The 24,820-nt window shown below is 40.6% G+C and overlaps 1 protein-coding gene across 4 annotated transcripts in view; it reads right to left on the reverse strand.

The window, feature by feature from the left end:
• The window catches only part of nf2b (NF2, moesin-ezrin-radixin like (MERLIN) tumor suppressor b), a 55,648-nt gene that overhangs the window by 25,358 nt on the left and 5,470 nt on the right, over positions 1-24,820 (reverse strand). For all 4 annotated transcript variants that reach the window (XM_078225008.1, XM_078225007.1, XM_078225009.1 and 1 more), the window contains exons 3-10: positions 23,771-23,896; positions 21,536-21,658; positions 16,674-16,757; positions 11,641-11,709; positions 9,358-9,440; positions 7,075-7,150; positions 2,399-2,536; positions 1,353-1,427 (exon numbers count right to left, since the gene is read on the reverse strand). In XM_078225008.1, the coding sequence (XP_078081134.1) occupies positions 1,353-1,427; positions 2,399-2,536; positions 7,075-7,150; positions 9,358-9,440; positions 11,641-11,709; positions 16,674-16,757; positions 21,536-21,658; positions 23,771-23,896 (774 nt within the window). The remainder of the gene's footprint in view (positions 1-1,352; positions 1,428-2,398; positions 2,537-7,074; positions 7,151-9,357; positions 9,441-11,640; positions 11,710-16,673; positions 16,758-21,535; positions 21,659-23,770; positions 23,897-24,820) is intronic.

Raw genomic sequence — 24,820 nt, forward strand, 5'->3', positions numbered from 1 at the left:
GTCTATTGTATATTTTTGTCTATTTACAAACAGGGCATATATAGACACAATTGAGTTTGTGACTATATATGCCCTGTTTGTGAACACAACTCCCACTCACCTGATGAAGGGGCAGTGCTCCAAAAGCTTGTGGCTTGTGCTACCAAATAAACCTGTTGGACTTAAACCTCGTATTGTGAAACATATGCTCGGCAGGAGGAAAGCTGAACAGTTTCCATCTTTATTGTTTCAGCATATCTTTGGCATCTCTTGAAAGGTCAAGGGTCACCAATCACTAATTCCATCAGCATACACTCATTGCTAAGCCAAAGACGTCTGTGCTAGCTTGGCCACAATCATCAAATGGATGCCTGCCATATTACCAAAGACCTTCTTTACAGTGAACTGACCACTGGGTCACAAACTCATGGACATCCAGACCTCTGCTCCAAGACATGAAGATGGCATACACTGACAACTGGGAGACAGTCACTGATGGGCATGACCTCCGGAGGCTGACTGTTTGGAAAGGCATTGGAAGAGGCAAGCCAAACAAAAAAGCCCAGCTGGCCAAGAAAACAGCCCATAGGAAACAGAGGCCAGCAAATCGTGCAGCTTCTCAGCCCCCTGCCTTCCTCTGCAGCAAATATGGCAGAGACTGTCATGCCAGTGTGGAGTCTTGAGCCACACCAGCTGATGCTTAAGAGACGACCATCGCAGTGAAAACCATCATCTTACAAGATGGAAGGCTGCCATGATTATAACAAAACAAATTTGTTTTTCTCTGGCACGGTACGGCACGGTGGTTAGCACTGCTGCTTCACAGCTCCAGGGACCTGGGTTCGATTCCCGGCTTAGGTCACTGTCTCTGTGGAGTTTGCACATTCTCCTCGTGTCTGCCTGGGTTTCCTCCGGGTGCTCCGGTTTCCTCCCACATTCCAAAGATGTGCGGGTTAGGTTGATTGGCCATGCTTAAATTGCCCCTTAGTGTCCTGAGATGTGTAGGTTAGAGGGATTAGTGGGTAAAATATGTAGGGATATGGGGGTAGGGCCTGGGTGGGATTGTGGTCGGTGCAAACTCGATGGGCCGAATGGCCTCTTTCTGTACTGTAGGGTTTCTATAATTTCTAAAAAAAAATTAGATTGATATGAAATCCAAACTTACAAAAGTACAATGGTTACATTTGTGGTGGCAGAGCACAATAATGCTCCAAAGTATTGTGCAACAGTAGGAAAGCAGACATAATCTCCACATCATTGTATTACTAATCTCAGCCAAGCTAGGACTCACAAGACGTTATAAATAAGAATGTGAAACAAGCAGCTTAAGGGTAAAAGCTGTAGATTTAAACTGTCACAGGAAATAAACTCACCAATTTGTTCACTCGTAGTTGTGACGAGTAGAACTTGAAAACTTCTGCTTTTTTGTCTAAGGGTTTGATGGTAAACTGTTAAAGCAAAAAAAAAGTGTTCGCATTAAATTTGCTTCAAAATTGTTTTTTTTTCCAAAATGTACATTGGGAGGGGGAAATGTGGGAGGCTTCATTCTATCTCTAGGTTGTGTAGAAAATTCAGTGTAGTAAATTAAAAGGTGTTTAACAATGTTTCAAAACCCAGGCTTCAGGTTAGTATTGTGTCCTTGTTCTAGCCACCAAGAAGCTAAAATTGCATGGTAACATCCTTATTAAATCATGACACATTTTGAATGTAGCGGTACTTTACTCAGGTATAGCCAGATTTCAAGGAAGGTATCAATTAAATCTGCTAAACTTTATAGTATAGAAGTGGTTGCTTAAGCTATTTCACAGCTTGTTTGTACGTAGAAATTAGATTTGATACTTAACCAGCTCCAAAACAGCACTTGCAGCTTCCATGTTCAGCTATAAGAACACATTTTAACTGGGATTTTTAAATTTCGTAAAAGGTAGGCCGAAATCACTTAATTTGTCATGGAGAGAAGCAGCTGATAGGAAACAGAATACGCCATTATTTTGTGTTTGTTTCTTTTCCCCATCTACACAAATTTTCTTGTGTTTACATTAAATAGTAGCTCCCTCTATTTATGGCATAACCCAAAGAAATACAAACAAGGAATCAGCTCCTAAACACCACAGTGGTGCACCAGATTACCATAAGAAAGTCTACAAATAAAACAAAATCATAGGTCGTCATAAAACAGACATACATTCAGATTAAAGTTCAAATCTTAATTGTGACTGACAGAGGCATTCAGGTTTTGCGCAAAAATATTTTCCAAATGCTTAGTTACAGTTAACAGATGTAAGTTACTACATTTAGCATTTTATTTAATACAAATAGAATGCCCATTGAAATGCCCATAATTGTGTTTCGCATATCCAATGGCATTTTAACTTACAGAACTCTAAGGAAGCACAAAAAGATTTGACTATTTATCTACCTCTTTCTCACTATAGGAAATGTTTCTGATCCCACTCCACGCAAATGACTTCTTCGATGAGAGTTTGTTGTCAGGGATGTAGATATGAAGACCAAGTGCATCAACTCCAAGCAGCAAGTCTGTGTCCTTCTTGTTTTGCTTTTAAAATGTTCAGCAATAACGTTATAAACTGGCACATTTATTTGTGTGTAATTACAGCCTGTTCTTCCACAAATCATATTGAAACAAAATACAATTTACATTTAAAATATATTAACACCAAGAAATAATTGCAGCCAGAGAAATTAATCCACATATTAATATCTACCCCAAGTTCTGATGAATTCCTCCAAGTCCGGAACATTAATTCTATTTCTCTCTCCACAGATGCTACCTGACCGGCTAACTATTTTCAGCATTTTCTGTTTTTATTCCAGATTTCCACCTTCTGCAACATTTTGCAGCTTTGTACCAATATATACCTTGTGATTTGGACACTATTGGTACTTGTTTTTAATCATCATACAGGTGTTAGGGACAAGATCAGAAACTCCAAGGTATGTTATGAAGTTAGCCTAGACAGTAATTTTATCTGATTTTGGCACTATGGCGAGCATAAGGTGTTTCGCTTGAAGTAAGATTCGACTGGCCCACTAGAAAGTTTTTATGATAACAAACTTATATTTAAGAACACAGTTAAATATAACAAAAAGAATTAGCATAACTTTTAGCAATTAAAATACTTAAACATGTCAAAGTATAATTATTAACAGCTACCGATCTCTAGTTCCAATATAAACAATATTCCCATAGACACAAATCCTACTTCAGAACCAATTAGCACCAAAAACAGATATGTTCATGCGGATGCTGGATTTCCAGCCTTTTAACCCCTCTGGACAGATACAGAAAGAAATCTGCCTTCTGACCACCACACAGCAATTTCCAGAGAAGGATATATCCACAAACAGCAGAACTTCTGAGAAAGAGACTTAGGGCCCGATTTTACCATTTTCATTCTAAGTGCTGAATCTGGGCATAATGCAGATCCGACTCGAAGATCTGCTTTCAGGCGCCCCCATACGCTCTCAGCCATCTCCAGTCCCATTCGCGCTGTGGGCGGGGCTTTGCGCAGCCGAAACGATCGGAGCTCTGAACTGCACATGCGCAGTTAGAAAAAAATTGAAAAAGCGCACCCGTGTCAGATCGCTCGCGGGCCGCAGAAAGCGGCCCGTGAGTGAAAAGCAGGACTGATGGCCCCCACAGACATCACTGTCTCCCTTATCCACCCCCCCACTACCCACACACATCACCGTCCCCCTTAACCAACTCCCCACACACATCACTGTCCCCCTTATCCACCCCCCGCTACCCACACACATCACTGTCTCCCTTATCCACCCACCCACCCCGCTACCCAGACCAATCACTACTCCTGTCCCCCTCCTCCCCCACCGATCGTCCGCAGTGGCAGCGGACTCCCCTGTCCCCCCACCACCAGAGGTCCATCTGCTTCCCCCCCCCACCAGTGGGCAATCGCCCCCCCCCCCCCCAAAAGACTACGATCTAGCCTCACTTCCCCCCCCCGCCAGAGAGTGGCCTAGCCTCGCTCACCACCCACCCCCCACCAGACAAGGATCTGGCCTCACACGCCCCCCCCCCCAGAGAATGGTCTGGCCTCACTTCCCCCCCGCCCCCCCCCCCGCCCCCCCAGAGGAACATCTGACCCACCTCCTTTCCCTCCCCACCAGACAAGGATCGGCCCGCCCCACACCCCCCTTCCCACCAGAGATACATCAGGCCCGCCTCCCTCCTCCCCCCCCACCACTGATCTGAGTCAGAGAGCCATTGGAAGCTCTGAACGCGCTCTTCAGAAGCTGGAGCGCCCGATTCAGACTTTTATTTAGCAGGTCCATTACGGCGCGGTTCCGGATCGGCAAACGCGGTGGTAAAGGGGGAAATGCTGATGAAGTTGGGTGGGCAGTTCATTCACTCAATTTAAATGCATTTAATTCGCCGTTGCGCCTGTTTTGGGTGCAAATCGGATCGCCGCCATTCCCGGGTTTCGGTAAAGCGGCAATCTGCGCGGACGCGGGCACGAATCGTGTTAATGGCCTCTCACCCGACTTTACCACGTTTTTGCACCCGTTTCGCAATGGTAAAATCAGGCCCTTAGTTTCTCCCAGATCCCAGTCTCTAGACCTCAGAAAGACTCAAGAGCTCCCAAAAAACAACTGAACTAGGGTTTTCTCTGTGAGCCTAGCCCCAACCAGTCATCTGACTTTTCCTGTCAAAACCTAATCAAGCTCTACTCTGAAAAGCCCATACGCCTTTTTTCGGCGCCGGTCTATTGGGCGGGGCTTAGCGCTGTTGGAGCGGCCGGAGCTCCAACTGCGCATACGCAGTTCGGAACAGACCGCAGGCAGCGCGCCCGGGCGCGAAAGGCAAAGCAGCACAGACAGCAGAGAGGATGAAAGGAATTCCCTTTGGAGGATAATGTCCACGTTATAATCACAGGAACTAAAAACCTGACAGTCCAAACACCCCCCCGATCGGTGTGTGGGGTGGGGGGGGATTGGCTTCGGCGGTTCCCCTGCTGAATTGGAGTCCCATTCGAACTTTTATTTAGCAGGTCGTTTAATGCGCGGACGCGAAATGGGCCGCAACCTGATAAAGCGCGGGCTTCATTAAGTCGATTTAAATGCATGCAAATGCATTTAAATCGTCGCGCCGGCCGATTCGGGCATGCACCAGCCTCGCGCCCGGATCAGGGCTCGGTAAAGACGCGATCTGCCATGAGTCGGGTGCAGATCACGTTTTAGGCCCGACGCCCAACTTTACCGCAATTTCTTGGTAAAATCGGGCCCATTATCTCATCCAATCATGGTCTTAGAGAGTGATGGATGTAGCCTTGGTTAACTTTTAAAGTTACCAAGGAAGATTAATCTAATTGCTACACAATCAATTTCTCCAGTTCTATTTATGGGAATGTAAAGACCGAAAGGTGTTAAGCAGTGGGAATATTAAGATCAAGATCCTCCCATTCCTGGTGAAGGGAAGGGAGTTCCATGTATAAGACATAATCCAGGATAGTCTACAATGGCAGAAAAAAATAAACATACAAGAATTCTGTTACAATAGCCAATCTATATTGCTGTCATTTGTTCTATAGATATATATTTGATTTTAAATTAAAGTTTATTTATTAGTCACAAGTAAGGCTTACACTAACACTGCAATGAAGTTACTTTGAAATTCCTCTAGTCGCCACAGTCCGGCACCTGTTCGGGTCAATGCACCTGACCAGCACGTCTTTCAGAATGTGGGAGGAAACCGGAGCACCCGGAGGAAACCCACACAGACACGGGGAGATCGTGCAAACTCCACACAGACAGTGACCCAAGCCGGGAATCGAACCCGGGTCCCTGGCACTGTAAAGCAGCAGTGCTAACCACTGTGCAACCATGCCGATTTGGAGTTTTCATTGGAAGAATTTACAAATCCTATTATCCAGTCCTTCTGTGAGTTTGACAAAATGCCGGCAAAACGTGAAAATTGACTCTTTGGAGTCTTGGCACTCGTCATAGAATCACAGAACAATACCATAAAGCCCCTACCTTTTGGTCCATTATGCCTGTGCCTTAAATGACGAGTAGCTAAGCTGAGACTAGGAAGGACCCAAGTTTCAAACCAGGTCTATGCTGAAATAGCATTAAACTGGTGTGTCAGCAGCCACACAACAGCAGCTCTGGATTAGGGCAAGGGAAGAAAACAACCAGAGTTTTCATTGCTATCTTATGCGCCGAACTAGAAACATGCATGTGGATGGGCATCATGTCAGATAGCATTGGCTTTAAACGTAATGTCGCCCATGCCATCATGAATCATATAAAAATAATGTTCATTTAGGTAAACTACCAGAAATTACCAATGGTTTTAGACTGTAATTCCAGCAAGAAATTTGTAAAAGAGTGCAGAGAAAATTGGCTGGATACTGATTGTGTTAAGCAGATGGAGTGAAAACTGATCAAAAAATTGCATTTTACTAGCATAAAGAGGGGACTTTACAAAACATGTCATCTTAATCTATTATAGAGTATCAATTTCGATGTAGCCCAACATTCTTGTGAAGGGAAATCTTTTATATATTATTGGGACGGCACAGTGATTAGCACTGCTGCCTCACAGCACCAGGAACCCGGGTTCGATTCCTGGCTTGGGTCACTGCCTGTGTGGAGTTTGCACATTCTCCCCATGTCTGCGTGGGCTTCCTCCAGGTGCTCCGGTTTCCTCCCACAGTCCAAAGATGTGCAGGTTAGGTGGACTGGCAATGCTAAATTGCCCCTTAGTGTCAGGGGGACTAGCTAGAGTAAATGAATGGGGTTATGGGAATAAGGCCTGGGTGGGATTGTGGCCGGTTCAGAGTCGATGGGCTGAATGGCCTTCTTCTGCACAATAGGATTCTATGATTCCTGCATAAATACAGTACAATAATAATTTTCCTTCACCGGACACAATGCACTGGTGGCACAAACTGCAGTCTACAGAAATACAGGTTGACAAAAACCTTATTAACACCGTGTCTAACGCCTCAAAAGTGAACATTATATTCAGAGTTGACCTTTTATCTTTTTAAAGTGCTTTCTTTGCCCGAGTTCATGCATATGTTATAATTTTGGTATTATAACAATACTTACTGTGATTGGGAAGTAATTTACCCCATACATTTCTAGGTCTTGTGCAATCTTCAAATATTCCATTTCAGCTTCATCTCTGTCAAAAATAATTATAGCAAAAATATAAAGTTACACAAAAATAGGGCAATTAGCGTCAATTGCATATCACTTGGGTGTTAATAATATTCAAGTAGTGGCAATTAACTGGGAACTCAGCAGTGCTTACAATATACATATATTATGTACACATATATATTTATATGTAGAGAGCAGGCAGAAAGAATGGCTGCTTTTAGTTGGAAGTGTTATGCAATATGTGCTTCTGTAAACAAAAGATTATCAGTCAACAAAGACTAGGCATCAATGTTCATAATGCTTCATGGCATTATAGTCACACTATTTCCACCTTGATTCATTCATGATAAGCATGATACATATTGAATTATTTAATGCTGCTTTAACAAGATGTTATTTGGGAGGAGTATCTTTATTTTAACTATCTCGTGATTCATCAATATATCCAGTGTTAATGTTAAATGCCGTAAAGGTAACCAAGATCTATTCTAACTGAAGGAGGAAGAAAAGCAACTTCAAAAAATAGCCAGAAATTGAATTAATCCTAAGTAACCAACTTGTACTGCAGTAAAACTGTGCACTTTCCCACACTCACAGAAACCTACTCAAATTCCAACAACATCAATAAGTAAAATGCGCCACTTGAGTTTGAATTGCTTCATCAAGACTGAGCTAACAACTGAAATTAGATTCACCTTGAAAGGAGGAAAAAGCCTCGAGGTCACCTTTATATGCAGCAAACACAGTTTATTACACCCATAGAGGCAACAAATCACAGCAGCACATATATCCAGCTAAAGTTTATGTTGAAAACACAAAGAAAAGTATTGAATGAGGAGGAGTGGAAACTGATGTGATTTAGTCATTTCCATTAAGACAACACTGGCAACACGTAGTGAAAATCTCAAGAAAGACTTGTTCTGAAATATATGTTTATTTATGACAGCAGCATTCTTCTGAACAGTTGAAAAGTAGGCTGTGTTGTGTTTTGAAGTAGATTGCTTGCTTTTGTTAGTAAGAAACTAGCTTAATTAATTAGATTAATATACAAGCACACATGGCTAATGGACTCTGAATTGATCATGGATTGTTCAATGAATTTCGCAATTTTTAACATCAGATTTAAATCTGATTGCATAGCAAAACAGATTCATTGTTTGGTATGAAAATGACACAGTTGGAATCTTGATGTATATGACTGCATTTTTCTTTATATTATCTTTCAAATTATTTTTTCTTTTCTTCAAGGTCTATCTGAGACCATTTTGCAAGAACTGGAAATTACAAAACAAACATATTGCCTGAAATATCTTATTTTAAAGGCTTTCTCCCGCAAAATGATAAGTATAAGAAATGAATCTATTTTTATGCACACAATTACTTTTTTTTATTTTACCGTGATCCTCAATTCAAATTAGTTTTAATAAATTATAGCAAGAAATTTGCATTCTGATATCAGTATGTATAAAACATGAGCCATCAGAATGAAAAGATGTCCAAGTATGTTTTTTAATTCTTTCATGGGATGTGGGTGTCACTGTCCCTAATTACCCTTGAACTGAGTGGCTTGCTAGGCCATTTCAAGAGGGCATTTAAGGGACAACCAAATTATCGTGGGTATGGAGTCACAAATAGGCCAAGGCAGAGAAGGATGGCCTTCCTGAAAGGACACTAGTGAACCAGATAGTTTTTTATAACAATCAATAATAGTTATCTTGGTCACCATCATGGTTTTATAATTCCAGATTTATTAATTAAATTTAAATTCCACCAGCTGCCGTGAACCCATCATCCTAGACCTCTGGATTACTACCAGTCCAGTGCCATTACCACTACTCTACCATCTCCTGTGAATGATAAATTCACAGTCACTGTTACTAAGGCTAGCTTTCAATTCCAGATTTTATTTATTCATTGAATTTAAATTGCACCAGCTGTCGTGGTGGTACTTGAACAAATCCCCAGAGCATCAGCCTAGGTCTCCAAATTGCTGGTCCAATGACATTACCATTGAACTGCACCACCATGTTTATCCTATTGTGATGGTTGTGACGGTTAGGGCAATGGTGATGAAGAAGCTAATGTGATATGAGCAGCAAAGATCTAAATGTGGCTTGTAGGGATGCTTTTTGAATGTTGAAGATCTTAATACTCCAGAAGTCAAAATAAACATACAGATTTCATGTAGGTGCATACAAAAGATTCTCAGTTAGCTGTAGCGATGCTTACCTGGTGATTCCTCTGTGCTCAGCATACCAAGCTGTTATTTTTTCTTCCCACATATCTGCTGTCATTTGATATTGCTTAAGAACCTAAAACATGCAATATAAAAGTCAACTTACAAAAAGCACTATCCTTTGAAAGGTTAGCTTTGGTGCACAGTATATATAAAAGTCACTGTAAATTGCTGATGCCCACTTTTGTGATCCTGGCAAAGATGCCCAATTGCAAACTGCAGTGCTACCTCAAAGAGTATTAAGAATATTGGTCTGTAAGCTTCCTCCCCACCCTACTTCCCCTTTGACGAGGCTAATGGCACTAAACATGCTGACAGAGCCCTTCTATTAATATTGCTCGTCAGAAACTGTATGGGTCCCAGCACTCAATTCACTCAATCTCCACACTCTATTATAATACCCTAATGTTCATTTCTTCCTCTCCTTCAGTCAACTCCTGGTGAACCTCCTAGTTTGCCTTATGTTACCTGATATTCAAGGTTCTGTAACAACCTTTCGGTGGAATTTTATGAGATATGTAAAAGCAAAGAGTGGGGGTAAATGGGTGTTTTTCTGGTTGGCGATCAGTGACTAGTAATGTGCCTCAGGGATCAGTGTTGGGACCGCAATTGTTTACGATTTACATAGATGATTTGGAGTTGGGGACCAAGTGTAGTGTGTCAAAATTCGTAGATGACACTAAGATGGCTGGCAGAGTAAAGTGTGCAGAGGACGCTGAAAGTCTGCAAAAGGATATAGATAGTCTAAGTGAGTGGGCAAGGGTCTGGCAGATGGAGTACAATGTGAGGACATCCATTTTGGTAGGAATAACAGCAAAATGGATAATTATTTAAATGGTAAAAAAATGCAGCATGCTGCTGTGCAGAGGGACCTGAGTGTCCTTGTGCAGGAATCTCAAGGAGTTGGTTTGCAGGTGCAGCAGGTAATTAAGGCAAATGGAATTTTGTCCTTCATTGCTAGAGGAATGGGGTTTGAAAACAGCAAGGTAATGTTACAGCTATATAAGGCGCTGGTGAGGCCACACCTGGAGTACTGTGAACAGTTTTGGTCTCCTTACTTGAGAAAGCATATACTAGCACTGGAGGGGGTGCAGAGGAGATTCACTAGGTTGATTCCGGAGTTGAGATGGTTGGCTTATGAGGAGAGACTGAGTAGACTGGGACTATACTCATTGGAATTCAGAAGAATGAGGGGAGATCTAATAGAAACATATAGTATTATGAAGGGAATAGATAAGATAGAAGCAGGAAAGTTGTTTCCACTGGTGGGTGAAACTAGAACTAGGGGGCATAGCCTCAAAATAAGGGGAAGCAGATTTAGGACTGAGTTGAAGAGGAACTTCTTCACACAAAGGGTTGTGAATCTGTGGAATTCCCTGCCCAGTGAAGCAGTTGAGGTTATCTCATTGAATATTTTTAAGGCAAGGATAGATAAATTCTTGAACAGTAAAGGAATTAAGGGTTATGGTGAGCAGGTGGGTAAGTGGAGCTGAGTCCACAAAAAGATCAGCCATGATCTTATTGAATGGCGGAGCAGGCTCAAGGGGCCAGATGGCCTACTCCTGCTCCTAGTTCTTATGTAAGCTACTCCTAAAATAATTTAAAACAGACAAGTGGAGGCGACATGAGGAAACATGTTTTTACACATGAGCTGTTGTGATCTGGAACACATTGAAAGAAACTTGGAAGCAGATTCAGTATTAATATTCAAAACTAAATTGGATAAATACTTGAGCAGAGGAGCTAGATTAATTAGATATCTCGAACACACGCACGCACACACAAAGCGTTGTATCATTGTAAGATTCTACGATTGCCTTGTAACATGAGATTGTTCTGGGTAAACAAATATTCGGCATTTAACTTAAAATAAATTAATATGTAGAAATCATAGAAACCCGACAGTGCAGAAGGAGGCCATTCGGCCCATCGAGTCTGCACCGACCACAATCCCACCCAGGCCCTACCCCCACATATTTACCCGCTAATCCCTCTAACCTACGCATTTTAGGATTCTAAGGGGCAATTTTTAACCTGGCCAATCAACCTAACCCGCACATCTTTGGACAGTGGGAGGAAACCGGAGCACCCGGAGGAAACCCACGCAGACACGAGGAGAATGTGCAAACTCCACACAGACTGTGACCCGAGCCGGGAATCGAACCCGGGACCCTGGAGCTGTGAAGCAGCAGTGCTAACCACTGCGCTACCGTGCCGTAGCAATGTAGCAATATACAACAAAAATAAGATGCTCCAATTAACGTTGCAGAACTTACTCTTTTAGGAAGTAGCTCATCCTGAGCCAGGAAACCAGGTTTGTGGAAATTAGGATCATAGTCCCCATACTGTAAAGGAGAAAATACAGTTAGAATAGATAAAGTATCAATGAAGTAGCAGTAAAGTAGCAATGACATGTCATACATTCAATGTTAGTAAACAAACATCACACTGTAATGTAGCCACATAAATCTTAAATTATTCTCATCCTCAGCTAAAACATGACATAACAGCATTGTGCAGGTACTGAAGATTAAATCGATCGGATACTGTAATTTAAATAACCCCTAACTGAATTGTATTCACCACATTTCTCTATGTTGCTAAATAAAACAAAACACATTTTCAACACAAGTATTTAGTTGAACAGAATCACTGCATCTGACACTCACTCATCATCTGGTCAGGCATGTTAATAAATTATTAATAAACATAATACAGACAAAATTCCAAAGATCACACTCCTAAGTTGGCCAGCTCCCACGGATGGTAATGTTGTCCAAAATTAACAGCATCTTTAGCATGGCTCTGATGGATGTTTTAATGGCCTTGCTCTGACAGAAACTCAGAGAGTCGGGATAGCTCGTACCACTAAAATGCAACTGTAAAGACCCGAGCAGGGTGTCACAGAAACCTTGCAGCTGAATTCATCAATCCTTGTGAGGATCATTTACCTCAATCCATGCATGGATTGAGGATTGGTTAATGGACAGAAGACAGAAAATAGAATAAAGGGATTATTTTCAAGTTGGGCAGGCTGTAACTAGTAGCAAGGTTCAGTGCTCGGGACTCAGTAATTTATAATCAGTATCAATGACTTAAATGAGGGTCATAGACTAGAGTCATAGAGGTTTACAGCATGGAAACAGGCCCTTCGGCCCAACTTGTCCATGCCGCCCTTTTTTTTTAAAACCCCTAAGCTAATCCCAATTGCCCACATTTGGCCCATATTCCTCTATACCCATTGTACCCATGTAACTATCTAAATGCTTTTTAAAAGATAAAATTGTACCGGCCTCTACTACTACCTCTGGCAGCTTGTTCCAGCCACTCACCATCCTCTGTGTGAAAAAATTACTCCTCTGGACACTTCTGTATCTCTCCCCTTAAACCTATGCCCTCTAGTTTTAGACTCCGCTACCTTTGGGAAAAGATATTGACTATCTACCTTGTCTATGCCCCTCATTATTTTATAGACCTCTATAAGGTCACCCCTCAGCCTCCTACGCTCCAGAGAAAAAAGTCCCAGTCTATTCAGCCTCTCCTTATAACTCAATCCATCAAGTCCCGGCAGCATCCTAGTTAATCTTTTCTGCACTCTTTCTAGTTTAATAATATCCTTTCTATAATAGGGTGACCAGAATTGCACACAGTATTCCAAGTGTGGCCTTACCAATATCTTGTACAACTTCAACAAGACATCCCAACTCCTGTATTCAATGTTCTGACCGATGAAACCAAGCATGCCGAATGCCTTCTTCACCACTCTGTCCACCTGTGACTCCACTTTCAAGGAGCTATGAACATGTACCCCTCGATCTCTTTGTTCTGTAACTCTCCCCAACGCCCTACCATTAACTGAGTAAGTCCTGCCCTGGTTCAATCTACCAAAATGCATTACCCCGCATTTGTCTAAATTAAACTCCATCTGCCATTCAGACAGGACTGAGTGTCACATGTCCAAGTTTGTTGATGATTCAAAGCTGGGTGGGAAAGTAAGCTCTGAGATGGACACAATAACAAGCATAGAGATAAAATAAATTAGCGATGCTCGAGAAAATAGCCGACCCGAGTATGTGGAGAAATGTGAAATTATTCATTTGAGTAGGAAGAATAGAAAAGCATTTTTTTTCAAAAGTGAGAGACTAATTAATGTCGCTTTTCAGAGGGTTTTAGGATCTGTAAATCACAAAAAATTAACATGTAGATACGGAAAAAAATTGGGAAGAGAAATGGTCTATTAGACTTTATTACAAGGGGATTGGAAACTTGCTGCAATTATAGAAAGTATTGGTGAGACCACATTTTGAGTACTGTCTACAATTTTGGCCTCCTTACCTCAGGAAGGATATGCTTGCCTTAGTGAGGGGTGCCAGAAAGGTTTGCTAGATTGATTCTTGGGATGAGAGGATTGTCCAATTAAGAGAGACCATGAAGACTAAGCCCATATTTTCTAGAATTTACAAGGATGAGAGGCAATTTCATTAAAACATAAAGATTCCTAATGGGCTTGACAGGGTAAATGCTGAGAGGCTGTTTCAACAGGCTGGAGAATCTTGAATTAGAGAACATAGTCTCAGGATAAGAGAGATGGTGATTCAGGACTGGAATGAGGATTCTAAGACTTTGAAAGTTTCAAAGGGCTGTAGATGCTCAGTTGATAAGTACATTCAAGACTAACGTTGAAAGTTTTTGGGCACGAAGGAATGTGGGAGCAGAGTGGGAAAGTGGAACTGATGTAGAAGTTCAGCCATGATTTTACTGAATGGTAGAACAGGCTCAATGAGCTGTATGACCTATAGATACTCTTATTTCTTATGTTCTTAGCCCAAACAGTGAGACGTGGCAGAGTATTTTACACCAATAGCCAAACCCAATTGTACCTTCAGTTGATGTTCACACAGACACCTCCTAACATTGAATGTTTTCAAGAGTTGGATATAACTCTTGCACGAAAGGGACCAAAGGATATGGGGGAAGGTGGGATCAAGCTATTGAGTTGGATGATCAGCCATGGATCATACTGAATGATGAAGCAGGCCTGAATGGCCTACTCCTGCTCCTATTTTCTTTGTTTCTATGATATTGAATTGAAAACAGCATGTTGTACCACCTTGTTAGGCTAGAACACTCTGACCTATTGCAACAGCTCCACTTGTATCCCAGTTAATTCTGCACTAACCAAGAACTGAATTTGGGCACTCTGATCTATTTAGTTCACCAACACTGAACTGAATAACTGAGTCATCAGGAAGTATGAGTGATTGTGCAATCCATTAGCACCGACAGTATGAGAGACCTTGTGACTAAATTTCATAGTTATCAATCTGATCACTTGCTCACATTTTTATCAAGATTCTACAATTGGTCACTGTACCATGGATTAGGGAGCAGAACATAAGTCTGGTCTCATTCTCCTAATCGAATGCTGGAGCTAGGGAAGAGAGCTTTTTCCCGTTACCGGCCTTTTCTTCATAAACTCCACTAATGCAGCTAAAAATACAGCAAAATATCAATGTGGTACATGGAACAAACATGTCCACCACCTTCAGGATATTGGTGTGTTAAAGGCTCAACAAGGAGATCTACAACTAGAAGTCAAGCTTTCGCCCCCACATTCTCCTCCCGCTGCAACGGAAATCCATTGCATCAGGACCAATTCAAAAAATTAAAATGCTGCCCTGACACCCACTCAGCATTCCCTAGTGGGAAAACACTAACTTGCTATTAAATCCGGTGTGTTGCCTTACCTCAGCTAATTCCCCTGCCAGAAATGTTAAAAAGCCAAATGAACCCAAAATATTAGGTTCTGTAAGGCAACAGGAACATACTTCATAATAATCAATCTTTCTATCTCCAGGCACACTCCTCCGCTCTCTGGAGGAAGAATTATCCCTCCCCTCATCCTGCTTAAAGTGACCACAGGAATAGCTGTCCTTCCGCTGAGCTGCTGCACACTCAAGCTTTTCCCTCATGTCCCACCCATATCAACCACTGGAAGCCTCTGTCCATTTCTTTGCAAGGACACTACCCTAAACATCAACCACCCAGATCAGAAAGCCAACAACCCTTCTCACTACGTCACCTATTTACCAATCTTCTAAAGAATGATGCTATGTCCATAGGACAGTGAATAATCCTCAGGCAACACCTGCACAGCTATATAAATCTGCCCATCAAGAAAAATAAACAGAACGTTCACAATATCCACAGCACAACCCATGGAAAGCCTTTGGTGGCATCAAAACTCTCCTAAGCAAAAGCATAAAAGATAGAAAACTAGATCTAAAAATCTTAAAACCATGATGCAAACCTTCCCACCTCCTGCAAAGTGCAGACAACAGGAGACATATGAACTCAAATAAAGCGAACAGCAATGTTGCTGTGTTAGATCACAATACCGCAATCAGGACCATTCCATCATTTATGTTCCCAGACCTGGTCTAAAGTATTCCTGATGTGGAGATGCCGGCGTTGGACTGGGGTAAACACAGTAAGAAGTTTAACAACACCAGGTTAAAGTCCAACACCAGGTTTTTGCTACCAAATAAACCTGTTGGACTTTAACCTGATGTTGTTAAACTTCTTACTAAAGTATTCCAGTCATGGCTGAAACCACAACCTCCAATGGTCAGCTTAAAAAGCAAATACGTCTTAACAGTAACCAAACCAGCAGGCATAAGAGAAACAACAAAATGATCATGGGAAATTTCCTACTTCTCATGCTCAACATAGGACTGAACATCTAGTAGGGTCCTGTGTCAGAGAGAAAGAAATTTTGGACCAGAGAGGTCTGGGTAAGGAGAGATGGGAGGGGGAATTAAGCATGTTCATTGGGATGTATAAACATCTACCTTGCACTTGCTGAGGATGCCTGAAAAGATGAATAGAAGGGAGTGCAACATAAATTAAGCCCTTGAGCTTGGTGTCGCAACCAAGGACAATGTCACCTCACTCCACCCCACCCTTAAAAACAACTTCTGGCTGTTTGGCACTTAGAACTTCAGACTGCTCGATGGACCTTCCTCAAGATAGTCACCTTCAAGTCAATAAATCCCCATCATCACCAACATTAAAATAGCTTAATTACCCAATTATAAAGGAAATGTATTAGCTTAAGATAGTACAGATGTGGGCTTCCTACAGGAAACAGTAGCACCATATTTCTTTAGCACTTTTAATGTAAAAAAATGCTATTTCGATCCTTTGAGGAAAAGCAAAAGTAGTATGATGGCTGATGTAAAGTTTACGTTTTTATATTACACTCTTCTATCCCAAATGGAGCCCTCCAAATTGATCATGTTACACAAACCTTAGCTTGAACAGCATAGGATGCCAACAACACTGAAGCCTCAGGGGAACAGTAAATCTCCTCATCCAAAATCTGCTTCTTAACCTACAGGAGGAAAGCAATAATTAACTCAAAATTAAGAATCCATAATTTAAGTATCTGACAATCTCATAAATGCTTTTAATTGTGAGAGTTGACCAAATTCATTAAACCAAATGGTTCATAAATTATATTGGAAGAAGAAATTCAGTGTGAGGTATCATGCAAACTGATAATTTAGTTTGCAAAGGCGACTGGAAAAAAACCATCATCACATATTTAATTGGCACACATGAGTATCTAAGACAGAAATATTACTCTTAAATTGCTTAGAGATCATTTTAATCCAGTTGGAGTTACTTAAATTAAGATTTACTTGGAGTGCATGCTTATTCATGCCTTGACTTTTCAGGTTTCTTTTGAGGCCTATTCACTTGCCATTTTCCCCCACAAGTTAAATTACTTTCTTCTCCCTGAGCACAGCTAACAGTTTGCATGTCAACAGATGGAGGTAAAGCCTGCTTAAAGCTACCAACAATATTACTGTTGCCCGCCAGCTATAACTCCCTGCTTCTATTTTCCTTACTACTGTCTCTCCAAGTAGGAGACAGCTTAGCACACCAGATCTGAAAATGAACAAATCTTTCCAGCATACATGGACTGAACAATACCACACCATGTCACTAACTATTGGTAATGCAGACGCACAATTCTGCTGCTCTTTGAGCTTTATTTCCAACCATTAAAGCCTTCATTCTCCTGTACCTTCCTCTATTGTAATCAACACTAGCTGATATTAAAGCAGTGACCAAACAACTTATTTGATCCAAATTGATAGTTGCTCCTGTCTTTAGATTTCTGCAAAATACTGACTACAATGTTTCAAGTCTCCAGATTTGGATAACTGGAAAAAGCTGTCCCCTCATTGGTGAATGTTGGTCAATCAGACCAACTTTTACCTATAAGCCTGGAAATTTTCAAGCGTTGAAACATTTCTCCCACTTTCATACTGTCTTAGTTGTTAATAGTCTATTTCAACTATTCTCTGTTGTCCTACCCTTTTTTTTAAAACGCCATCCTCTGACATTTAGTTCTTTCATTTTCCTCATCTCATTCTTTCCCTATCTTCCTACCCCTTTTCTGATCACTGCCTCGCTTCTCAATCACTTGGTGGCCATTTTAAATTGATAACCCTATTTTGCATAGGAGACAGCCTTTTCCTATACAAAACCCTTCATAATTTTAAATACATGTATTAAATCACCTTTTAGCCTTCCCTTTTCCAGTGAAAATACTCTCGGATTACAAGTCTGTCCTCAGAAGTACGTGTCTCAGCTAACCATTTTGTACTGTTCAATTTCCATGGTTTAATATAATATTTTTAAAATAGGCTGTCCAAAAATGCAAGTGTTCTAACCACCACCAAGTACAAAATTATCATTTTGCTCTTGACTGCTAAACACCAAATTATGAAAACCAAAACACATGGCTTAATTTGCCTGCACTCATATCAATAAATTATAGACTGGATCCTTATAGTGCTCCTCTCTTCAGCCACATCTACATTTTTGTATTAAATGTTGGCCAATTTCCTGTCTTTTCTCCCATTGCAAATTACCCAAATGTACATTAATTGCATTTGCCACCTGGATCGTAGAATACAATCCCACAGTACAGAAGGAGGCCATTCAGTCCATCAAGTTTGTACCGACCACAATCCCATCCAGGCCCTATTCCCGTAACCCCGCACATTTACCCTAGCTAATTCCCCAACGCTAGTGTCAACTTACCATGGCCAATCAACCTAACCAGCACATCATTGGACTTTGGGAGGAAACCGGAGCACCCGGAGGAAGCCCACGCAGACACGGGAGAAAGTGCAAACTCCACACAGACAGTGACCCAGAATTGAACTTGGGTCTCTGGCACTGTAAGGCAGCAGTGCTAACCACTGTTCCACCATGCCGCCAACTGTGCTGCCCATCTCTCTGCCTACTCTAACTTAAATCCATTTGAATTATCTTATCATTGTCCCTCACTGTTCGTCAAAACTCCACTTTTCTGTCATCAACAAATTTGACATAGTGCATCCAAAGCAAACCTTTTACCGACAAGGGAACAAAAGCGGACTTGGCCCTGACAGTGGGGCACGCCACCAGCAGCCCATTTTCAGTCCAAGCAATGGCCAGTAACTCGAGCTCTTTACTTCCTGTCTGTCGACCAACTTTGTCTCTATGTTGATACATCATCCCCTTTTCAGCCATCGTCTGAACTTGTGCAACAAAACTCCTATGACAGGCCTTATCAAACCCCTTCTGAAAACCTATCTTTACTACAACACATTTCATCTATCAAATCATCCACTTCTTTAAAAACAAGTTTAAATTTGTCTCCATTCTTTTCTATTGTTAAGTCTATGATATACTTCAACAGTGTGATCAAATGTTTAATTAAATTCAAAGGGATTTTATTTGGACCATTTTTCCACTCAAATCATTACAATATTTCTATAATTAATATCACTACTCTTCTGTACTCTGTTCCTTTCCGTCCCTCCTGGAAGCTTTGCATTCAGGTATCAGGTCAGGTTCAGTAATTGCTACTGTATCATGACTTTCTACTTTAAGCAATTGCTCCTATCCCCCAATTTTGTTACTCACTTTGTATTAAGACATTTTACTTTAGGGTTACCCTGATTAGACAAATTTGCCTTGCTATGCTTTTCCAGGTTTAACTTTGTTTTAATTATCTGATCCTATTCAAACACATTTAGCCTTTCTACTGCCTCTTTATCTATATTTAACACATGCACTGCTTTCTAAGCTGCCTACTTTTGTCCTCTCCCTTACCCTTGATATAACCCTTCACCACAGCTCTAGCTAACCAGATTGTGGAGACAGAGGCCCTAGTTCTGTTCCAGTCTGAGGCATCTCATCAAGAGTACAGCTAAACCAAACCTCAGGAAATTGAACCCTTCCTTCCTACATCAGGCCTACAGCCACTCATTTACCTTCCTAATCATATTGTTCTTTGGTTTGCTAATATGTGGCAGTAAACACAAAATTACCTTTGACGTTGTGCTTCTTAATCCAGCTTCTAACAAATATCTTTCATTACTTATTTTCCTCCAAATTATTGGTTCCAACAGGAACAATAATTTTCAGTTAGTTTCCTGTCCTCTCCAAAAATTCTGCATCAACTCTTATGTCCCTTAACTGGATTGCTGGTGACACCACAAAGAACTCCGTCCACTCTCTGGGGGGAGTTTCCCACTACCACTGTGTTCCTACCTAATTCTCTCTTCTTTGGATAATCACTTTTTCCGACTGAACAGTGCAATTTGTCTCCAATTGTGCCACAAGTTCAGTATTTTTGAGCTCAAATCAGCCCATTTAATAACTTTTCTATATATGTGACTGACCTGGACAATCAATTCCAGAAAGTCCTATATCATGGAAAGTTTGGTGGAACATAGTTCCACTATCTGAAACTGAACTTCAGTATCAAACTCCTGGAGTCTCTCAGCTGCTTCTTGCTCTGCCGACCTCTCGGAGCTCGATTGCTTCTCACTTGTACAATCTAGTCAGCATACATACTCATGATCCTTACTGCCCCTTTCTTATCTGAGTTTAAATCAAAGTTATGTAACTTATCTTTAGTACAGTGGTGGAAAAGTTTTATATGTTTCACCAGTATTCACACTGCGCCCCTAGATTCAAAAGACATAAAAACATGCTGATGGGGAGAAAATCCTAGTAGGTAGAGAAAATTTTAAACCCTTAGGCATTTAAGACACTAACAGAGCTACCAGCACTGAATCAAATGACTCTACATAAGCTAACAAGGGAACAGTTTACACACGTGAATGCAGTAAAAGATCTAAACAAATGATTGTGATTTAAACGTCTATTTTGATATTTTAAATGTATTAACTGTATTTTATAAAGTAATTGTGCATTTTAGCCAAGAGCAGGTTGATGCAAGGTGTGATGGTATCAGGACAAACAGACAGAACCACATTCTTAGAAAACAATGAAAATTCAGAATGTGCAAGTTCTTATCAATGAGAGTTGCTAACAGCAGAGTTCTCAAGGCAGCTTCTCGAATAGGATTAATTCACTGCTCAGATAAGACAATGCCTTCTCAGACATGAGAACACGCATTTGTCTGGCTTGGCCGGTGACATGGTGAAAACTGGTGGGAATATTAATTGACCTTTGTAGCTCAGCGGCTGAGGTTGCTAAGCAATAGAGGAAGTTGAGTCAGCAATAGGGAGAGGAAGCATCCGGATTTTACAGACCAATTAAATCCCATTATGTCAGAGGGTAAAATACAATTAGCGAAAGTATGTGACAGGTGTTATTAATGATTTATGTGTACTGAACATGGTTGATTCAAAGTTAATGAAAGGCGGGAGAAGTTGATAAGAGAAATCTATAATTGATCTATCCTAAGCTTTGTATGTCAGAGTTATTGGATAGGTCAAGCTGCTCTCGTCCAGATCGCTGGTCAAATGAAAGTTTTGTCTTTAAACTGGGACACCGGCTTTCGTGAGTCTTTGTATTGGCTGAAGTTTCAGCGATACAAGGTCTCTGGGGAACCCCGCTAACACATGTGCAGTCCAGCAACCAGATGTTTAACAGTAAAATCCAATCAGATTTGGAGGTGCTCTGGTGCCACAGATATTTACACATCACCTTACAGCTTTCAGGTCATTGATAAGGACTGCTCAAAAACATTGCAGGTACATATATCAAAAATAAACCAACCCTTTTCTGTTAAAACTTCTTCTGAAAACAAAATCTGTGGAAGAAAAACACAAAATAATTTTTGTGGGCACAGACCTGTAGGAAGAAAAGGTGCTGCGTGATTTCCTGGACAAGCTCTTCTTCTACTTTCTCAGGATAAAACTTAGCCAGGAAATGAAACGTGATTGGATCCTCCTTAGGAACCTCTTGGTCCAACACCTATTTACGGAAATATAGCATTAAATAAATTCCTCTTATTCACTTAGAGAAAATCTTACCATCAATACTTATCTCAAAGGCTAACTAATGTGAAGAATTAAAATTATTTTTTCTTCAAAAGCAGCACTGTTGCACAATATTGAGAATATTTAAGCTTGTGACAGAAATTCAGCACAGTTAGAGATACTGTAAATTTCATATCGCATCTACGCCAGCAAATGGAGGTGTAAAAATGCAATCAAGTATTCTGTCACAGGAAGGGGAAACACAAGAGTGAAATAGGCAATCACTCATTCTAATATATGCGATCAAGCAGATGGCTATCAAGTCATAGGATATCACCAACCTATCTTCTTGTGATAGCGATAGGTGTTAAGGGAGAGGAGAAAACTTCATTTACAAGTAGAAAAAATATGGTTCTTGTTGGAACATATTTTGTTTAAATAATAAATGCTGATTAAATGGCAAATCCTCAAGTGTGAAAAGCAGTACTGTGATGGAGTTGAATTAACTTACACCAATATTGAAATAGCACTAATACTTCTTTTATAGTTAACTGTGCTGGAAAATTAAATAATTTTTAAACCAAATAAGGCTTTTTTACAATCAGCTCTGGACTAGTAAGATTCCATACACGTCTTAGCTAATTTAGAGCTTAACTGCAAGAAATAGACTGACGTCTCCATTATTGATGCACTTCAAGTGTTATCATAACTGTTTTCATTATTCAGGAAAATGAATCATCCTCTTATTCAATGGGTTTTATCTAACTTGCAACATCACTGCTTTTCTAACAGCAAATGGAAAATAATGCAAGCACAAATGTTTCACCTACTAATGCACGTTTACTTTATGTTTCTTTCTTAATTAGTTCACCTGCAGAAAAGCACTGAACAAAACTTATGAACCATAAACATTGCACGTGGAAGGATAAGAAAAAGTGTGGGTGAGTACCCATATTCTTAAATTTGGTTGCTATTTTTTGGGAACTGGTCATGAAGACAATAAGCTCTCTACCAAAAGTGTATAAAGAAAACAAGAGCTCCAGCTCACTCATCATCAAATCATCGGCCCTATGATTTATTTCCTAGCCACTGGAAAACACATACAGAAATTCTTCTGCCTGTACATCTCACCAGCATAGAATCTTGGAATAGCAAGGCTCCAATACTTACCTTATTTACACTGCAGTCATCTCTCCACTATCACTGCTTCAACTGCAAAGACAGTAAATCAGTGACAGTAGTGTGTGTGGCTGGAGCAGCATCTTCACCCGGGCTTGGACACAATTATTGGGTTTGGAAACATTTCCATTTCCACAGAGGAAAACCTTTTGTAAGTCTTTTTATTTGACTAGTAACACTTTTTAATTTAAAAAAAGATTCTTTTAACCAGTTTTTAAGGCTTCTAAAAGTATAAACCAGCGAGATTGGCAGCTTGTAACTGGGTTCTGACAAGAGATCATTGCCCTGAAACACTAATCCTACTTTCTTCTCCCTCCCCTATCTCTGAGTGTTTTCAGCACCATTTTGATTTCTATTACTGTTTCACATCTCTCCCACTGGAATTTTATTATTGATGTTTAAAACTTACCGTGCCGTTACCAACTGGTTTCTAACTAATGTTATTATGGACACCAGTAGTCAAGCTATTGGGATTGATTATAATAGCTGTTATTCTTCCCATATTACAATAAAAAATAGTTGGAATCCACTCATTGTTAAGATGATGTTTATGAACCACACATTTGTCACAGTTTCTGGCACTGTCCAAAGTTGTCAACTGTTCTAAAGCTTTTGAAAAACATAAGCCATTTTTTAAAAAATTCTTTAAAACAATTCAAGACTGAATAGTGATTTTATATACCTATTCATCTGTATAAATAATTCTGCTCTCACTGAATTCAACCCTCCATTATAAAAGAAAATAAGCTTTTTCTTAAAACAACATTTTCTTAAAACATAAAATCTATGGAACTCACTGATACGTTGTTCATTAGTTTGAGATTTAAAATTACAACTTTTAATCTAAAGGCATTTTCAGATTTAACAAGAAACATGTCTCTTGATTTCTGCAAATTGCAAATTTCAAAATTAAATTAAATCCTCATACCCTTTTCTCCATTTTTAGCCAAGCATATGTATCTTTTACAATATATCGTAACCCAAAGAACCAAGTTTCACGCAGTCCAATTGTTCGGCACACCAAGTCAAACAAATCCTTCCCTTTCCATTTCACCTAGAAAATGAAAAACAAAAGAATTTAAAATACAAATTTGTAATAATGATCTTACTTTTGAAATTAAATAAGATATGCATGTCTTAGTCTGGTCAACTAATCTTGGGCTAGTAAAGATTAAGTGATTGAGGCACCCCCTCTAGCTCAGTAGACAAGAATACTGACCTATGTAGTACAAGATTTTTAACAATTGGGAAGATCCCTTATTCAACCCTCATTCAGACTTAACATAGCTGATCGCACCCAGAGTGAAATCACAAATAACCTCCATGGGCAGCACGGTGGCACAGTGGTTAGCACTGTTGTCTCACAGCGCCAGGGACCCGGGTTTGATTCCCGGTTGGGGTCACTAGCTGTGTGGATTTTGCACATTCTCCCCGTGTGCGCGTGGGTTTCCTCCAGGTGCTCTGGTTTCCTTCCACAGTCCAAAGAAGTGCGGGTTAGGTTGATTGGCCATGTTAAATTGCCCTTAAGTGTCAGGGAGACTAGCCAGAGTAAATGCATGGGGTAATGGGGATAACGCCTGGGTGGTCGGTGCAGACTCGATGGGCCAAATGGCCTCCTTCTGCACTGTAGGATTCCATGATTCTAGGTCCCTGGGTACAAAAGGAAGAGGAGGAGCAGGAGGACCTAACCATACTACCCAATAACCAAGCTGATACTGCTATTCATTACCAAGTTGAGATGCCCACTATCCAGAAACCAATTGTACTCAATTTCCCTACCAGAAAGTATAATGTTTAGGTGTTTGATAAGGCAGGACCCGATCACCACACTGCTGAAATGCCTCGTTAATCATTAGCATATTACTAAGAGCTGTCAGCACTGCAAAAGCATATCTCAGCATGAATCACATCACCTCCAGATTGAAGGGGATAAAAGTAAAAAAAAGCTTGGAGAAGAAGGGCTAACAATATAGTAACT

The sequence above is a fragment of the Mustelus asterias genome, chromosome 12, assembly GCF_964213995.1.
Source record: "Mustelus asterias chromosome 12, sMusAst1.hap1.1, whole genome shotgun sequence".
Classification (NCBI taxonomy): domain Eukaryota; kingdom Metazoa; phylum Chordata; class Chondrichthyes; order Carcharhiniformes; family Triakidae; genus Mustelus; species Mustelus asterias.